General features: G+C 35.9%; 2 protein-coding genes across 3 annotated transcripts; both read right to left on the reverse strand.

Annotated features, from left to right (window-relative positions):
* Window positions 1–548: 548 nt before the first annotated feature.
* LOC119989523 lies at window positions 549–1,605 on the reverse strand. The gene is made up of 4 exons (XM_038835111.1): window positions 1,442–1,605; window positions 1,256–1,342; window positions 965–1,158; window positions 549–881 (listed from the first exon to the last, which is right to left on the reverse strand). The coding sequence occupies exons 1-4, from the start codon at window positions 1,547–1,549 to the stop codon at window positions 827–829; spliced, it is 444 nt and encodes a 147-aa protein (XP_038691039.1). The 5' UTR covers window positions 1,550–1,605; the 3' UTR covers window positions 549–826.
* A 5,557-nt stretch (window positions 1,606–7,162) lies between these two features.
* On the reverse strand, window positions 7,163–8,416 carry LOC119989517. Of its 2 annotated transcripts, none has more exons than XM_038835099.1 (5): window positions 8,256–8,416; window positions 8,064–8,171; window positions 7,886–7,972; window positions 7,630–7,796; window positions 7,163–7,531 (listed from the first exon to the last, which is right to left on the reverse strand). In XM_038835099.1, the coding sequence occupies exons 1-5, from the start codon at window positions 8,328–8,330 to the stop codon at window positions 7,375–7,377; spliced, it is 594 nt and encodes a 197-aa protein (XP_038691027.1). In that variant the 5' UTR covers window positions 8,331–8,416; the 3' UTR covers window positions 7,163–7,374. The 2 variants fall into 2 exon arrangements, with proteins under 2 accessions (XP_038691027.1, XP_038691028.1); XM_038835100.1 differs by having other exon boundaries at window positions 8,064–8,159; window positions 8,256–8,405.
* Window positions 8,417–19,463: the final 11,047 nt, after the last annotated feature.

Genomic DNA, 19,463 nt, shown 5'->3' on the forward strand with positions numbered 1-19,463 from the left:
ATTTATTATGTATTATAAACTAATAATTTAACTTTTATCGTATCAATTGGATCCCAAAAATTTTAAACCTTCAACCTACGTATATTTTGATGCACGATATGATTTTAAAAACTATATGCTCTGAACTTGCTTGCTTAAAATTAAGTAATCTACGGTTGTGAATAAAGATTCGTTTTCACTAAATAAACAAATTATTCATTGTCTCAGAATCGTCATCTAGGTTGAAAATTGTTTTTGTTATTGAGGTGGCTTAAAAAAAATTCTTAAGACGTTTGAGTTGAACCTCTAGTTTTGCCAACTTAGGACCCAACCAATTGGTTTGTCCTTTTCACACTTTATCTTTATCTTCTTTCGCAAAAAAAAGAAGGGTTTTTGTAATAGCTAGTGACGGCTCTTCCACGATGCATTAGACCAAAACGTTTGCTTCTTATTGTTGCGGTGTTTCCGGCTTTACCCAATTTGACAAATCATGTCCTAAACTTTGAGAGTGAATGAATGAATGAACTCAACATCCAACAATGAATCTAGAAGAACCACAATAGAGAAAGGATAATAAAAGGAAATTATATATTGAAAAACAATCATACATCAAGAGCTCTTTCTAGTGTTGAAATGGTAGGTCTTGTTTATCCAATCTCATATTTTACCCAAGACAAACATAAAATTACAAAACTATAATCAAGCAAACTAAGGTTGTAAAGATGGGGGCCAATCTAAATCTCAATTTAATCTTTCATTGATTGGGTATTATTGCAACCACCACTTATTTTTATAATAATATATAGCGTCAAGTAAACCCCCTCTTTGGCTCTCAATCTTCAACCAATCAACCGGCCGCAAAAAAGACAGGCTCCTCCTCGATCAGATCTTGAATCGGATGACTGATGACAAGAGAGACCAAATAAAGCAACATAAAATTAAAAATCCACCAACACAAATATGGGAAACACACAAGGAAACTAACCCAAGGAGTGCAGCGGCCAGAGGATTGAGCATCTCGTTGAGGACCCTCATCTCCTCTATCTCCTCCTCATTCATTGCTCTCTTCCGAGCAATGTCTTCTTGTTCTTCCTTCAACTTCTGCTCTGCCGTAGAACGAATTCGTCCTTTCACCTCTTCCCAGCCCCTTTCCAGGCGTTTAAGATCCGCCCATCTTTTCTGTTTTTGAAATCAAGTCAAATCAAATCAAATCATCAATCGATGAGATTGCGAGTGTTAATTTGTCTTCTATATAAAGCATAGACTCATCAACTACCTTTAGAATCTTCTTCTTCCATGAGGCTCGTTGAGGTTTCCTTTCTGCCATTTCCGCCTCCAGTCGGTTCAGATCCGCATTGATTTCCTGTTTTACAAAAAAAAAAGGAAAGAAAATCAGCAAATCAATTGGTGAAATTGAAGTTGAACGACAATAGAAGTTGAATTTGAACATCTGAGTATGTACTTCGAGACTAAGACTCTCGGAAGAGGCCCTGCGACTGCGGTCCTGGTTCTTCGAAGCTCGCTTTCCTAAGGTTTTGTTAGCAGTCTCCTTCTGCGCCTGCGGTGACATCGTCGATAAATTGATCTTCTCCTTTCTCTTGCTTCTTCGAGTGTACCCATCTTGAAAGTGAGTCTCTCTTATAGAGACAAATAAAATAATTAATAATAAAAAAGTAACCTGGGGCTCGCGCGCCCCACACGAGGTTTCGCGCGATCGCACGGTGGGTCCGCTGTCCTTACATCATGCTTACGCTGTTACCCATATGACCTCAATTTTTTGGATCGTCTTCTGTCCCTACACGTCATCGAAACTTGCCCAAGAAGGTTTAGAAAATACAAACCCTTGTATGAATCCATTTCTGTATTTAAATATGCTTGCCATTGTGAGATACCCCGTTTGATTCAGAAGCACTTAATACTCTTTTTTTTTTTTTTTTTTGCCCATCGCACATAATTGCACACAAATACCACCCACAAGATTTTAAGCTTGACCCCCGATAGAAATACACAATGATAACCAATTAGGCTGGCACCGGCTATAGAAGCACTTATACTGCTCTACTCGTTTTGAAAAAGTAATTAAGCTTGGTCTTCTCTGCATTTACGTCTATTTATGGGGAAATTTAACAGTAGTCAAAAGGAAGGGTATTAACCTTGCTGAAGTCTAGAATACATATCTACCGTAAACATGTTTTTTAGCTTCTTTTGTGGACCGACACAGAGTCCTCAATCCTCCATTATTTTCCCTACTTTGATTGTATCATACGTCTTAAGTCTTGAAGACTACTTAAAAAGAAAAAAAAAAGAGATTATGTTAGTTAGATGGCATAGAAGATTCCCAATCACATTATAGAAATACACTAATGATAACCAACTAGATTGACACCGCGCGTGTAGAAGCACTTATACCTGCTCTATTCATTTTGAAAAAATAATTAGGCTTGGTCTTCTTTGCGTTTACGTCTATCTATTGAAAATTTAACAGTAGTGAAAAGGAAGGGTATTTGCCTTTGTTGAAATCTAGAATACATATCCACTACGAACATGTTTTTTAGCTTCTTTTGTGGACGGAAACTCAGTCCTCAGTCCTTCATTATTTTTTTCTACTTTGATTGTATCATAAAGTAAACGTCTCAAGTCTTGACGACCACTTGAAAAGAAAAACAAAAATAATATATTACTTAGATGGCATAGAAGATTCCCAATCACGTTATATTTAGCTTCTTTCTATTTTTCCACAAAAGGAGAAGCAAGGATAATAATAATAACTTAAGAAGTCACATGAATTCTAAATTTGTACAGTCCAAAAGCACACCATTTACACTCTTTTGCTCCTGACAAACCCTATATCCCTAAAGATGTAATTCGGTCAGGGTCCATGACTTTAGTCAACGGCCCATGTTAGGCCGCCCTTACGGACTGGGCCGGACTTCCCACTCCAGTACGACTACTACTGTAGTGGAGATGATGTACATACGCAAGGCCCACCTAGCCCGGTGCATGGTTACTACACGTGTTGGGCGTTTGGGGCCCACACAGGCCGGCCCGGGGCGTGTTAATTGATTTACAGGCGGGCCTGGCCCACATAACAGATGGGCCTCATGTAAGCTGTTCCAGGCTGACCCATTTTATATCTCTATGCCTATCATATAATTAATAATTAAGACAAAATACTGGATTACACTAACGACACTTATTGAGTACGTCCATGACAAAAATAACTCTAATGGTGGTAATTTATTGTTTCTAATTTGTTGTGGACAACATGGGAGGGGGTTAGCCTCTATGTTGGCTCCAACATATGGGTCTCATTTAAATCACACTCACAACTACACAAAAAATAATATTGAACCCACCTCTATTACATCAAAAGGTAAGCCATCAAATTTATACCATTGTATCAATACATTTTATTGGCTCAGTCACATTACTAAAATACTCAACCACATCAACAAAACACATTTCTCAATTCATTTTATTGATCCCAATAAAATCATATCATTGTTGTTGCTCTTAGATCGTGCGCTTTTACTCTCTCTGTTTTAAATTATCAAAGTCATATTATTTATTTCTAATTATCAAAGTCTTATTATATATTTCTACGTCAGCAAGAAAGTTCTCGTTGTGTTGTTTTTAAAATATATATACGATATTTATTTCACTTGAGCCATTTTTTTTAGTGAAATAATTCAAACAAGTCATGTGTACACTGGACACTACATACTAATCTACTATAACGACACTATGACAAGCGTGGTGATGTCATATTGTCATGTGTTTGGTGCTGCCAGTTACGTTAAGGTTAACATCAGGAGAGCATTCCGCAGTCAGAACTAACGACCAACCATCCACGTCCGCCGACCATTGTATGTAATGTCTTCATGTTCTGCTATTATTAGAGACATCCATGCTAACCTTGGAATCCATTGTTCCAAATTACCCTCTTAAGATACTAGTTATTAATTAGTTGCGTATAATTTGTTTTTGTATTAGTCATTCTATCTTGTCTAAATTTTAATTAAGAAAAGGCTGGGTTTTTTTTTATTGGCTTATGGCGACCAAACTATGTACTTATCAAAACAAAAAGGCTACTGTTAACAATTTCATTTTCATGTGTTGTGGTAATTATGTGTTGTTGTCATTGAGTATAATCATCATGTGGGCTGGTATCTTTGAGTTGGGCCTCTGAAGAGCCATGGATGCAATTTGGGCTTTTGAGTGTAATCACTTAACCAGGATTGTTGTTGTTGACCTGCATCTACTGGATCTGCATCTGCATCACTTTGCTGTCCTTTATTTATATACATATTAAAGTTAGTATTTTCAAATTAATTTATGTATATTATCTTCTTCTGTTAAAAAAGTGCATCTATTATTTATTTAAAGACAAATCATTTTTTTTTTCATTTTATGTATATGCGTTAAAATTTTAATTTGGATTCTTGTGGTGATGTGTTTGGTGCTTCCAATTTTATTTTATTTTTAAACCAGAGGAGGGGGATTCCAGCTTTGAGTACTAGAGTAATACACCATCTTTATTACTTCAACTAGTGACTTAGGTGTTATGCTTGCAACTACGTTAACGTTGACTTGTATAAATACTCTCATTTATGCTTTTTTTTAAAAAAAAAATGAAATAATTCAAACACGCAATGTCACCATTAATATTTTGTAATGTCTTCATGTTCTGCTATTTGAGACATCCACGTAAAGTGATAAAAAAGACTTGTCTTTATATAAATAACAGATGCACTTTTAAAAAAAGAAGAGAATATACTTAAATTAAATCGAAAAGACCAACTTTAACCATATACACATACATACATACATACATACATATATTAATTCTCACATAAGGTTTAAAGTACGGGTGTAGAATAATGGTTTATATTTATACTATTTATTTGAAATATATGAGACCAAAAACAGTGAGTACCACTTGTCATTTCACTTATCCACACACTTAAAATTTGGTACATATTTTAAGTGAATAAATTAGGTGGGCATAAGAGAATTCATCTCTCTATGATCGATTTTATATAAAAGTGATCAATTTTTAATAAAGTGATATATATATATATATATATATATATATATATATAAAAGTATATTCTCTTCTTCCTTTTTATCACTTTATGCATATGCATTAAAAATTTTAATTTGGATTCTTGTGGGTGATATGGGTTTGGTGCTGCCAGCTACGTAAAATATAATACTCTCATTCATGCATTTTCTTTTAAAAAAATGAACTATTTCAAACACGCAATCTCACCATTACTATTTATAAATGTATTCATGTTCTGCTATTAAAGAAATCAAACTGTTATTAATTAGTTATATGGTTTGTCACCAAAATTAATCATGCACTCATCAAAACAAAGTAAGGCTAGGTGTTATTAATTTAATAATGTGTGTGTAATGATTGCTCATGGAAACTAATCCATCAAACTTTTATCTATCATTGTCATGGCATGTCACATCATTTTGAATTCATTATTTCGGTAGCATGAGAGCACTTTTGTGTTTCTTGCCAGATTACAGCATTATTTCCAACAGAGTATTCTGTCTCCATTAAGTTGTCGTAATAAAATAGAAAAAAAAGAAGTAGTAAGTTTCTTTTATTGATTGAGAGCTTTTCAATGGACCCTCAGATTTTGATGCTTTTAATTTGGTAATGTTTGCCCCGAAGTCGGTACATTGTGGGAGGCCTAGACAGATAGATTTGGGTCATGGGCGTTCAAGCATATTAATATCAACATATTTGATTTGGAACTTAAAAGCCTAAGAATGCTATATGTATAGATAGATTTAGTAGTATTGTGTAAGACTACTAGACTAGTGTAGTAATCAAATCATCCATAGGACAACTTATATAGATAAGTTTCAGTGTTTCACTTGGAGCACTAGTCATGGTATAAATGCTTTGAATTAGTATGAGACAAGCAACTAATTCAAGTATTAAATGTACAGGCTTTGAGCTACATTTTTAAAAACCGTACATAACCAGCCCGGTTGTACCGGTAAAACCGGGAACCGGCCGCACTGGCAGTTTTTATAGATAAAAATATCGCATAACATCGTGGCTAGACAAAAAATTCCATGGTTGGCAGGTGGAGATGAATCACGGACAGCTATTCACTCCACCATGGGATGAATGGTATGGCCCTCATGAATTCAAAGGTTGATTGAGATATTTTTAACTTTGCATTTGAACCTTTGTTTATCACCAAACAAAGAAAACAAAAGGATTGTTAAAGTGGGTAATTTTATGTATATTCTTTTTTTTAATAAAAAAATGCATTTAATATTTATTTAAAGACATTTTTATCACTTTATGGATATGCATTTAATTGTTAATTTAGATTCTTGTCGTGATATGTTTTGGTGGCTCCCACGCCCGCCGACCATGTGTCGCGAGATGATAATCTCTCTGTTTTCTTATTTAAAAATATTAATCTAAAACTTGTATAATATATACTCTCATTTATGCAATTTAAAAAATGAAATAATTCAAACACGCAATGTCATCATTATTACTATTTGTAATAATGTCTTAATGTTCTGCTATTAGACACATCCACGTAAAACGGTAGACCTTGGAATCAATTGTTCCAAACTACCCTCTGAAAATACTAGTTATTAATTAGTTATCTATAATTTGTTTGTGTATTTTGTCATTCTCTCTTGTCTAATCATGGAAAGGTATTTTTCATTGGTTTCATGGCTGCGTCACCAAATTAATTATGTACTTTATCAAAACAAAAGGTTTGTTGTCAATTAATTTCATGTGTTGTAATTATGTGGTCATTCAACTCTTTGTAAGTAATCCATCAAACTGTTATCTATCATGTCACATCATTCTATATAAATGGATAAATTAAAATTGGATGGTCTTGTCCTCACGTTTCTTTTGGACTTTTTTGACGGACTTTTTTTAATATGAGAGGAATTTTTTGTTTCTTACCGGTTACCGTATTATTTCCAATTCCAATAGGGGACTCTGTATCCATTAACTTGTAGTAATCAAAGAATTTATTTTTCCCAATGGAGACCAGATTTTGATGCTTCTAATTTGGTTCTGTTTGCCCCAAGTGGGTACACTAAGTGGGAGGCCTAGCTAGATTTTTGAGTCATGAGTGTTCAATCATAATATCAACCCATTTGATTTGGAACTTAAAACACCTGATCAGACTTGAATGCCATATATATAGATATAGTAGTACAATACTACGTTGTGTCTAGTTAGAAACTTACAATGATGTCAATGAACATATATGAACCATAATAGAAAAAGATACTAATAAAAAATAAAATTATATAATGAAAAAACATCAAAACCCCTATTTGCATTATTGAAATCGTAGGTGTGTGCCGAATCTTGTTGTTTATCCAATCTCAACTCTGTTGGAATTTACCCAAAAATCCGAAACTGAATTTGCTGGAATTATACAAAAAGCTTTGTATAAGAAAACTTAGAACCCCTCTCAGCCTCTGTATCTTGAACTGGCCGGAAAAAACTGGCTCCTTCTCGATCTCATCTTGAATCCGATGACTGATAACAAGACAGACATAAGAAAAGCAACATGAATTAAAAATCCGGCCACCAACATACACATAAATCATAAATGGGAAACACACAAGGAAACTAACCCAGGGAGTACGGTGGCCGGAAGAGGATTAAGCCCCTCGTTGAGGAGCCTCGTCGCCACTTCATCCAATGCCTTCGACACCTTGTTTTGATACTCTGCCACTGAATGAATTCGTCCTCTCTGGGCTGCGACGCCCCGTTCCAGGAGTTGCAGATCCGCTAATCTTTTCTGTTTTTTGAAATCAAATTAAATCATCAATCGATGAGATTGTGAGTGTTAATTGGCCATCTATGTAAAATCACAGACTAATTAATTACCCTCATAATATCTCTCTCCGATGAGCCTCGTTGAGGCTTCCTTTCTGCCATTTCCGCCTTCAACCGGTTGAGATCCGCAGTTAATTCCTGTTTTGCAAAAAAGAAAAAGAAAAAAACCCAAATCAATTTGTGAAAGTCGAACGGTAGAAGCTGAATTTCTAAAACGGGAGAGAATTACTTCAAAACTAAGACTCTTGGAGGATGCTCTGCGACTGCGAGCCCTCTTTATGGCCATCTCCAGTCCCCGCCACTTCAGACTCCCACTTCTTTTGCTCTGTTTTGCCCACTAAGCAGCAAACCAATCAGTCACATCTTGCTCCAAAAACAGAGCACTCAGTTGCGAAATTAAACACAAAGTGCATACAATTACCTTACGGTTCCGGTTGTTCGAGGCTCGCTTTGCTAGGATTTTGTTAGCAATCTCCGTCTGCGCCGGCGGTGACATGGTCGATAAATTGAATTTCTCCTTTCTCTTGCTTTTTCGAATCAAATGTACACATTTTGAAAGGGAGACTCTCTTATTTATAGTGTCCACACTCTACACTCTACAGATTGAAAACAAATAACATAATAAAAAATAAAAAAACGATGCCTAAGGCCTCGCGCGCCCAGCACGAGTTATCGCGCGACAACACAGTGGGTTCCGTGGTTCTGACGTCATGCTTGCGATATGAGCTATTTTTTTTGGTTTTCCTGTCCGTACACCTCGTCAAAACTTGCCTTTACAAAATACAAACACTTGTGGTGCGTTTGGTACGAGGGTAATGGGGTGTAATAGTTACAAGGGTAATTAAATTTTAAGTTTACTTGTGTTTGTTATGTTAGTATAACTTTTACTCCTGTAATAAATTTTAGTAATTGAGCTTATTTTTTACACATAAAGTTTATTAGTGGGGGGACCTGGGTAATAAAAAGTAATGAGAAGTTTTACTCCAACTTATTACTCATTTAAATAAAAAATTCTAAAATCCCATAAATTATATATACATATATATATATATACACACACACACATATGCACTGTCTGTGTATATATACACACATATATATATATATATACACATATACATACACACACATATATATAGATATGCACTGTCTATGTATATATATACATATATATATACAGAAATTCTTCTATGTGGACCAAAAGTGTGGACCAAGTTTGTGGACTTGTTTTTCAACCATAGATGTGGTGGGTCCCATAATAAATGTGTGGTCCCCACTTATGTTGTGATTGATTACAACTATTGGATTTTGGTCCACAAACTTGTCCACACTTTTTGGTCCACATAGGAGAATTCCTGTATATATATATACACACATATACACATACACACATATATATGCATATGCACTGTCTGTCTACATATATACATATATATATATATATATACATATATAATACACATACATATATACATATACACAGACACATATATATATACATATGCACTGTCCATGTATGTATTATATATATATATAATACACATACATATACACATATATACATATACACAGACACATATATATATACATACGCGCTGTCTATGTATTACACACACACACACACATATATATATACATATATACATATACACACACACACACACACACATATATATATAATACACATACATATACACAGACACAGACACATATATATATACATATGCGCTGTCTATGTATTATATACACACACACACACACATATATATATAATACACATACATATATACATATAAATATAAATATATGCATATTATATATATATAAAAATAAATAATATCGGGTTTGGGTTGGGTTGGGTTGGGCTCGGGTTGGGCCAAAATTGACCCGAGGTGTCAGGCTTCGGGTTGGGCTAACCCAAAAAATGGAGCCCATGCCTGCCCAAGGTGTCGGGCAGGGCCGGGCTCGGACCTAGGCCCGCGGGTCAAATGGTGACCCCTACTCTTGTGTTACGTCTTTGTCATGGATTTGACTGTTATCAAATTATTTTGTTGAAATTGTTAACGATTGTTGTTATATATATATATATATATATATATATATATATGTCTGGGGGTGTGTGTATATATATGCATATGTATCTATATTTTTAAAATTTTGGTACATGATAGTCGTAACAATAAAAAACATAATCTCATTTTTTTCTAGTTTGGTTCATTACAATAATAACAAACAAGAGTAATGGTATTACACCAGTAATGTATAGTCGTAACAAACAAGAGTAATGAATACTTGGGTAAATTTTACCCTTCTTTACCAAACAAGGGTAACACTTATTCTCCATAATTGTTATTACCCTTGTAACATTTACATGGGTAACAAGTTATACCTCTAAATTTTTACCCCTATACCAAACGCACCTTTGTATGTATCCATGTATGTATTTGAACACGCTTGCCATTGTGAGATACGTCGTTTGATTCAGAAGCACTTATACCTCTTCTTTTTTTTTTTTTTTTTTATCTGGCACATCACACACTCACTCATACATATACAATTGCATCATTGTACACAAATGCCATCCACAAAGTTCGAACCATGCCCCGGATAAAAATACATGAATGATAACCAACTAGTGATCAGACACCGTCATACGTGTAGAAGCCCTTATAACTGTTCTACTCATTTTGAAAAAGTGATTTTGGTTGGTCTTCTTTGCGTTTACGTCTATTTATTGAAAATTTAACACTTGTGAAAAGGAAGAGTATTAGCCTTGTTGAAATCTAGAGTACATATCTATCGTAAACATGTTTTTTAGCTTCTTTTGTGGATAGACACAGAGTCCTCAATCCTCCATTATTTCCCCTACTTTGATTGTATCATAAAGTAAACGTCTTAAGTCTTGACGACCACTTCAAAAGAAAAGAAAAGAATATATTAGTTAGGTGGCATCGAAGATTCAAGTCACACAGAAGTCTAAATTTGTACAGCTATACACACCGTCCAAAAGCACACCATCTACACTTTCCTCAAAATATTCCTGACCAACCCTGTCCCTATATTCATAAAGACGCCATTCGGCCGGGGGCCCATGACTTTACTCAACGGCCGTGTTAGGCCCGGCCTTTACCGGTTACACGGGCTGGGCCGGGGTTCCCACTCCAGTACGGACTACTACTGTAGTGGAGATGATCTACGTATGCAAGGCCCACCTAACCCTGTGCATGACTGCATGGTTACTATGCGTGTTGGGAGTTTCGGGCCCAAACATGCTGGCCAGCCTGTGTTAGTTGATGTACGGACAGGCCTGGCCCACATAACAGATGGGCCTCATGTGGGCCGTTCCGGGCTGACCCATTTTGCATCTCTATATATTCCTATCAAAGAAAAAAATACTCGATAACACAAACGGCACATATAACACTCGTCCATGTCGCCACTTACGCTGACAAGGAATTTCGGTAAAGCATTCATTGCAGCCGTCACAGGTCAAGCTACGTATGGCTGGCGTACAACCTACGGGCTTTTTACGTCCATGACAAATACTTTACAGAACACATATGCATGCATGTTCAGTCAATTTTAGATAGAGACGCATCAAAAAAAAAATCTAAATCAAAAGCAAAGATGTGTTTTGGTCCTACCTACGACTAGGTTAACGTCACCAATGCCTCTACCAACTTGGATCGCGAGCTTTTAATATCTCTGTTTTTTTTATTATTTAAAATTATTAAAGTATTATATTTATTTCCACGTCAGCAGGAAAGTTCTCCTATTTTTCTTTTGTTGTTTTTTAAATAACATATATACAAAACTTGGATTTCTTGGAATTCCATAGCTCTACAATGGGTGAAATACACTCTTGAAAACACATGAGAATTTTAGTGACACTTGAAATTTAGAGTGTTCTTTAAGTTGTGAATAGTTCATTTGTTGGACCCATATAAACCAATAAAATTTCGCCATGTGTACTCAAGAGAGAGAAAGAGAGAGGGAAAGTAATTGATAGTTGGTGTTATGAAGTGTTTGAAAATGTGTTTACCGTTGTAGCACACACATTGATATGTTTTTGACACTACTATCAATACATATCAAGTGCTACATTCTTTGCTATCATTGGAGATGCTCTATACAATACTCTCACTCATCATTTTTTTTAGTGAAATAATTCAAACAAATCATGTGGACACTGGACACCATCACATTAACTAAAATCTACAATAACGACACTATGACAAGCGGGGTGATGTCATGTGTTTGGTGCTGCAGTTATGTTAAGATTAACATTAGGAGAGCATTCCAAAATCAGAACTAACGACCAACTGTCCGGAAAAAGATTGGCTGAAATTAATCCAGTCAATTCCATCAAATCTACACCATTGAATCATAGGATGTGATGTTGTCAAATCAATGCAACCATGCATTGAATGGTGGAGATTTGATGGAATCGGCTGGACTAATTCCAACCCCCTATCCCCAACTGCCCGCCGACCACGTATGTAATGTCTTCATGTTCTGCAATGAGAGACATCCATGCTAACCTTGGAAGCCATTGTTCAAAACTACCCTCTTAAAATACTAATTATTAATTAGTTGCGTATAATTTGTTTTGTATTAGTCATTCTATCTTATCTAAATTTTAATTATGAAAAAGCTCGTTTTTTTTTTTTTTTTGGTTTATGGCGACCAAACTATGTACTTATCAAAACAAAAGGGCTACTGTTAACAATTTCATGTGTTGTGGTCATTGGACACTTACGAGTAATCGGTCAAACGGTATCTATCATGTGATGCGTGTCAAAACACTTTGAATGAATAATTGAATAGAAAAAATAAAATTGGATAATCTTGTCTTGTCCAAAAGAATACGAGATGACGTGCCTGTTTGGCATGGTGGGTCCCAAAATGGGACTGTTAACGGTTCCGCTTTACGAGACCGCTGTGCCAAACAGCATGAATAAGTTGGCCGTTATCACCCTCAAAACGGGGCGGTAACGATCCAAATGGGAGCTTTTTCAAGGGTGGTGGGTCCCCACCTGCAAAGTTTTTTTTAAAATTTTTTTAACGTGTGTCCCACCTGCAAAGTTTACTTTTTATTTTGTTTTATTATTTAAAATGGTGGGACCCACGTGCTTTACATTTAAATAATATTTAAATGTAAATCTTGATAAACTATATAATGTACTATTATATATACTTATAAATTAATAATAATTTATATTTATCCACATGTAATTGATATTTATAATAATTATATTTGATATTTATAATAAATTTTATTTATTTATTTATAATAATAAATTTATTTATTTATATTATATTATATATTTAAATATTTTGTATTTAAATATATTTTTTCATTTATATTATACATATTAAATTACTATTTAAATATTAAATTAAAGTAATTATAAGTTTTACCTAATAATAATACAAACAAAATATATTTTAGACAACTTAACCGCTAACAATAGTTAACAGCTCTACCAAACAACTCATGGCTTATCTTAACAGTTAGCGTTGAAAATCTACACAACCGCTCTACCAAACGGAGCCGACATTTTTGTTTCTTGCCAGTTATTGCATTATTTCCTATAGGGTACTCTATCTCCATTAACTTGTACTAATAAAAAAGAAGAACAAGAAGTTTCTTTAATTGATTTGAGATTTTTCTTCAATGGAGACATTTTTGATGCTTCTAATTTGGTAATGTTTGCCCCAAGTGGGTATACTGCGTGGGAGACCTAGATACAATCATAATATCAACCTATTTGATTTGGAACTTAAACACCTAATCATATGTCAATGCCATACATATCAATCATCAATCTATATATATAAAATGGAGGCTCACGGATGCTTCTCTGCAATTCATGACAACACGAAATCAGAGAGGGAAAAAAAAATCAGAGAGGAAAAAAAATAATTTCAAAAAAAAAGTAAATTCAATTAAATTCAGATGACCTTTACGATTCTCCCACTCGGTTCTATATTTGTCCAGGTTTATTCAGATGACGATTCTTCATTTGCTGATCGTATCAACACAAACTTCCCTAAAGGAATGAGATTGTTTAATGTGTTCATCCAGGACCAGGAGAAACAGGAAAATCAGTCTAGCATGAGGCATGTACACCGGTCTAGCGCTTGGCAGAATTTGCTTTTTACCAAAAGGGATGACTGGAGGACAATGCTCCAATGAAGATAATTGATTTTGGTCTATCTGATTTTATTAGGCCAGGTGATACATTCCAATCCATGACCCCCTATTTTATAGTCAAATGGATTAGTTATTAAACAATCACTTCTAGCACAATGTTCTGAAACGGGTTGCATGGTTTTGTTTTCTTATCCTTGGGATGCTTACCAGTCATGGTTTTATTAGCTACATGAGGTTTCTAATCGGTGTTGGCGTACATCATTGTCATTGTGGATAAAAGGCTTTGTCAGCCATGCCATTTGCTTATGGGAACTTAGAAGGAAATAGCAAAGGATACCAGATTGAGTAGGATACAACAAAGTGTGAGGAGCTTTTGAATCCTCCAGAATAACCCCTCTTTCCCGCTTTCCTATGATATAATTTCATCTTGGTATTCTAGGATAGAGATTGATCTCTTCCCTAAGATATCAGTTTGTGACCTTCGATTTCTTCAGTTTAAAAACTATTTTGTAAATTTAATTTTATTCTGAGTCTTTATCCCTGATTTCCTTTCTCATTGTTGCTTTGGATTCTGCAAATGTTACATGAAGCATTCATGCAGCATCGACTGTTTCTTCTTCTTGCTTCTTGGCTTCCTTAGGTATTTTCATCGGAAGTCAATAAATGAATGAAGTTCCATTTGGTTGGGTTGACTCTATAAGTGATTTATCCCTGTGTTATTTTCCATGTGCATTGTTGTTTGCAATTTAAACCTATTAATATGTGTTGCTTCATACTCTACTGGTGTTGGGTCCTTTGAATCAACAAAAGCAAAATTAGTATTAATGTTACAAAACCAGACTCTGTGAGTGTGCTTTTCATGCAAATCAAATTTCTAATTCTGAATGAAGAGAACAGTGATTGAGATTAGGTTAGCAATCTAGCTGAGGCATTGGAAATACTGGCCCAAAACAACATACTTGGTGCGCCTGTGGTGGATACGGATGCTCTTAATTAAGGACGCCAGTTGGATGGACAGGCATTGTCGAGGATGGTGGAATTATTATTTGGGTTCTACAATAGGTTTCTATTATTACTTTTGATTACGTACAAATCCTTTGCTCCATAAAATCTGTGTTTTCACAACAAATTTGATATCATATGAGCAGTAAGATATTGCAGAGGCTATAGCCTATAGGATTTAATTGGTCTGTGATATTGGTATCATAATAAGTATATCTCTCTTAATTTAGAGGAAGATACCCACAATACTTTTATTCAATTGACATTGATGGCGAGATCATAAAAATCAAGAAACAAAAATAAAAGGAGAATACGATTATCGATCTTATTTTTGAACTGTACAAAATTGTGATATATTATTTTACCTAGCATGGCAAGCAATAGATTATGTGATCTTTTGTACCTGGTATGACCTGAAAAGTTGATATCTCATTGGCTTTTTCAACTAAGAAACTGATTTAAGTACTAAACTCTCATTAGTGGTTTCTTGCAGGTGGCATGTAGAGATGCCTGCCATTATAGTAAAGTCCATTTCGATACTTTCATATGCATAGCTTGGCATGGCCATGTTCAGTATTGTGAAAACAAACAAATCGTTTTTGACTATATTCTTTACATAATCATCATTAGGGTTATATCAAAAGCAAGCAAACACACTAATGTGATATGGTCATAAATATTTTCTATTAGAGAAGATGGACCTCGGACGAATATAGTAGTTAAATATGTTCCTAGAAGATATATTTGACTGTCAATGGAGTTATAGGCAATGTTTATATCTGATGGTAGTTCAACACACCTAGCTGTCGATATATGTATCTTTGTGTTCTTATCTATATCATTCGAGATTTTCTTGAGTTGAAACCTTAGATAATTACTTTCCTCTTTTTTGAAAATTTTATTATATTTATTTATATATTTTAGTTTCTGGTTTTATATTCTTAGTATTTGTTGCTTAACATGCAACTATTTTCTTCTTAATATTTGACATTTGAAATTTAGTAGATTGATTTTTAGTGATTCATGCACTGTGGAATAATTCCGTTCTCAAAATTTTGCTGTGATTTCGGTTCAAATAATGCATCTCCGTGTAGGGTGCTTCTTTTGTGCCAGTTTTGATATCTCCATCTGGGGATATTAGATCAATTTGTTTGAGAGATATGGGTTTTGAGATGACTCCAATTACAAGTCAAGAGCCTTCAAGCACAGCTACACCTATCATATATGGGTTCTGATTGTTGAATAGAGTCAAAGATTTACCCAAGATTTACTTTATTGATTGAAGACTTTATTGACAAACTCAATATTGATTGAAGACTTTCCTTAATTGAAGATTCGGCAATCAATATTGATTTGTCTAAGTTCATAATTGATGCCTCAATTGTTGACTAATTGATGCCTCAATTGTTGACTTTGATAGTGACTTTGATAGAGATTGTAATTACGTAGATCATTGATTGTAAACCAATGTAATAGCTATATAGGTGTTTCCCACTTCAATAAAAGATATTGATTGCAAAATGCAGTTGGTATCGAAGCAAGGTTCTCTTAACATACTACCTCTCCATCACCGTAGCTACTAGGGGCCGACTGCTCCAACCATCCGACAGAAGCCGATTGCTTCGTCCATAACAGGTGCCGATTGCACCATTGAACCAGAATCTCATCCAGAAATTACAAACAACTCATGGCTGAATCCGGTGCTCTTATAGTTCCACCTGTGGTGACGCCAACTCAAGAACCAACCTCTATTCCTTATGGGATCAAACTGAATGGCTCAAATTTCACTCTTTGGTCTCAGGTGGTTACTATGTTCGTTGCTGGACGAGGAAAGATGGAATATCTCAAAGGTACGACCTCGAAACCTACTGTTAGTGACTCTACATATAACAAGTGGATGATGGAGGATGCTACTGTAAAAGGCTGGCTTATTGGCTCTATGGAGGCCGATATAATGAATCTTTTTATTCGTTTACCCACTGCAAATGATGTTTGGGATGCTGTGTCTCAAACATATTTTGAGGGTGCTGATAAATCTATTTTGTATGATCTGTCTCGAAAAGCTATGACAACTAAGCAGGCAGGGCGACCTGTGGCTGCATACTATTCCGATCTTAAGGTTATTTGGCAGGAGCTTGATCATCGTCGTCCAATTACCTTTACTCAGCCAGATGTGATTAAGACTCGAATGGCTGAAATTGATGAAGATCGAGTCTATTCTTTTTTGGCTGGGCTTGATGATATATATGATTCTGTTCGGGGAGATATTCTTCGTACTAATCCTCTACCTGGACCTGATAATGCTTTCTCAACTGTGAGACGTGAAGAACTTCGCCGGAATACAATGATGTCTTCAGAAGTTCCTCAGATGGCTATGGCAGTTCGAAAATATGGAACTCCAACAAGTTCTTTGTCACTGTCAGTACCTACTGGTGGTAAATGTACTCATTGCGGCAGCACCAAACATATTGTAGATACTTGCTTCAAAAAGCATGGATATCCCGAGTGGTGGCAGGCTCACAAAGAGCGATTACAAGCTCGAAAAGGTGGTAAAGTTGCGCTATGCACCTCACCTACAGTCCCAATGGCACCGACTCCTTCTTCAATGGATACCATGGCTTCCACTACTCCAGTTGATATCACTCACTCTGTGGTAGATCCTACTCTTCTCCAACAGTCAGGTAGTGTTGGTCTAGCCCTTCTTGCAACAAATTCTGAAAAAGATCCCGGTTGGATTCTTGACTCTGGTGCGACTAATCATATGACCTTTGATGCGTCCTTATTACATGATGCTTGTTTACCAAATTGCTCTACTGTCACCAATGCCAATGGTGTTTCATATCCGGTTACGGGCGCTGGAAGGGTTAACTTAACTCCTTCATTATCCTTGGAGCACACTTTATTGATTCCTGCTCTTTCCAATAATCTTTTATCTGTGCCACAAGTTACTACACAACTAAATTGTTTAGTATTAATATATCCTACTTTTTGTTTCCTTCAGGATCTCTGCAGCGGGGAGATAATTGGGCGTGGTACTAAGAGAGAGGGATTATATTATGTGGAAGATGTTAGTATGGGACGATCTCTATCAGCAAAAGGGTCATCTAAGGCATCAGAAGATCAGATTCGGTTATGGCATCATCGTTTGGGTCATGTCTCCTTTGGTTACTTGAAATATTTATTTCCTACTTTATTTTCTACATGTGAACCTTCCAATTTTCAGTGTGATACATGTGTTTTGGCCAAGAGTCATCGTGCTACTTATTCTGATAGTTCTAATAAAAGAGTTGTGCCTTTTGCGTTGGTTCATTCGGATGTTTGGGGACCTGCCCCTGTTACTACTTCTACTGGCTTTAGATGGTTTGTATTATTTATTGATGATTGCACTCGTATGACTTGGCTTTACCTTATGCGTCATAAGAGTGATGTGGCTGCTTGCTTCCGCACGTTTCATACCATGATCAAAACACAATTCTCTGCTAATTTACAAGTTCTTCGATCTGATAATGGTGGTGAATTTGTAAATCAGGAGTTACAAGCTTATTTTCAGACTCATGGAATTTTGCATGAAACCACTTGTCCTTATACACCACAACAGAATGGTGTTGCTGAGCGCCGAAACAGACAAATTTTGGAGATTACACGTGCTGCCCTTATTGGAGCCCACATGGCACCACGTTTTTTGGGAAGAAGCTGTTACCACAGCTGTATATCTTTTGAATAGGGTACCCACTCGTGTTCTACAATTTCAGACACCACTTGATAAATTGGCATCCTATGTAACACTGCCATCGCACCTCACACTTCCTCCCCGGGTGTTTGGTTGTGTTGTGTTTGTACATTTACAGAAACATCTCCGCACGAAACTTGATCCTTGTGCCCTCAAGTGTGTATTTGTCGGTTATCATCCTTCACAAAAGGGTTACCGTTGTTTTCATCCTCCTACAAGTAAGTTCTATGTTACTATGGATGTCACCTTTTCTGAACATGAAATGTTTTTTTCTTCACCCAATTCCACGCTTCCGGGCCCGAGTGGTGATACTGTTGTTGAAGCTCCAAATTGGATGGAGTTGTTTCCTGATCCACTGTGTGTTGCCGATACTGTTGCTGAAGCTCCCTCTCTCTCATCTTCGCTAGTACCCACTCCCGATACTCCTCGTACAGATCCTCCTGAGGTAAGCATTGAGTCTGATGTTAATACTAACAATATTTGTGATAATACTTGTGTCTCGATTGAAGCTGACAGATACGTACTCCCACCAAGAAGTACTCGTGGTGTTCCACCAGATAGATTTTCACCAGAGGTTGTGCGAAAAGTGAAATATCCTATTGCTCAGTATGCATCCACTCACCGACTGTCAAAGGAATGCCGAAGCTTTGTCAGTAATATGACTGTCATAGATATTCCTACTAAAGTGCAAGAGGCGTTGTTGGATCCAAAATGGGCAACTGCAATGACTGAGGAGATGA

This window comes from Tripterygium wilfordii, chromosome 21 (assembly GCF_013401445.1).
Source record: "Tripterygium wilfordii isolate XIE 37 chromosome 21, ASM1340144v1, whole genome shotgun sequence".
NCBI classification, from domain to species: Eukaryota; Viridiplantae; Streptophyta; class Magnoliopsida; order Celastrales; family Celastraceae; genus Tripterygium; species Tripterygium wilfordii.

Coding starts and splice junctions, on each gene's coding strand:
- LOC119989523 (XM_038835111.1), bottom strand. CDS start 1,549: ATGTCACCGCAGGCGCAGAAGGAGACTGCTAACAAAACCTTAGGAAAG. Junction 1,159..1,255: donor GGAAGAAGAAGATTCTAAAG/GTAGTTGATGAG, acceptor TTTCAAAAACAG/AAAAGATGGGCGGATCTTAA. Junction 882..964: donor CTGGCCGCTGCACTCCTTGG/GTTAGTTTCCTT, acceptor TCTTGTCATCAG/TCATCCGATTCAAGATCTGA.
- LOC119989517 (XM_038835099.1), bottom strand. CDS start 8,330: ATGTCACCGCCGGCGCAGACGGAGATTGCTAACAAAATCCTAGCAAAG. Junction 7,973..8,063: donor CCAAGAGTCTTAGTTTTGAA/GTAATTCTCTCC, acceptor TTTGCAAAACAG/GAATTAACTGCGGATCTCAA. Junction 7,797..7,885: donor CGGAGAGAGATATTATGAGG/GTAATTAATTAG, acceptor TTCAAAAAACAG/AAAAGATTAGCGGATCTGCA.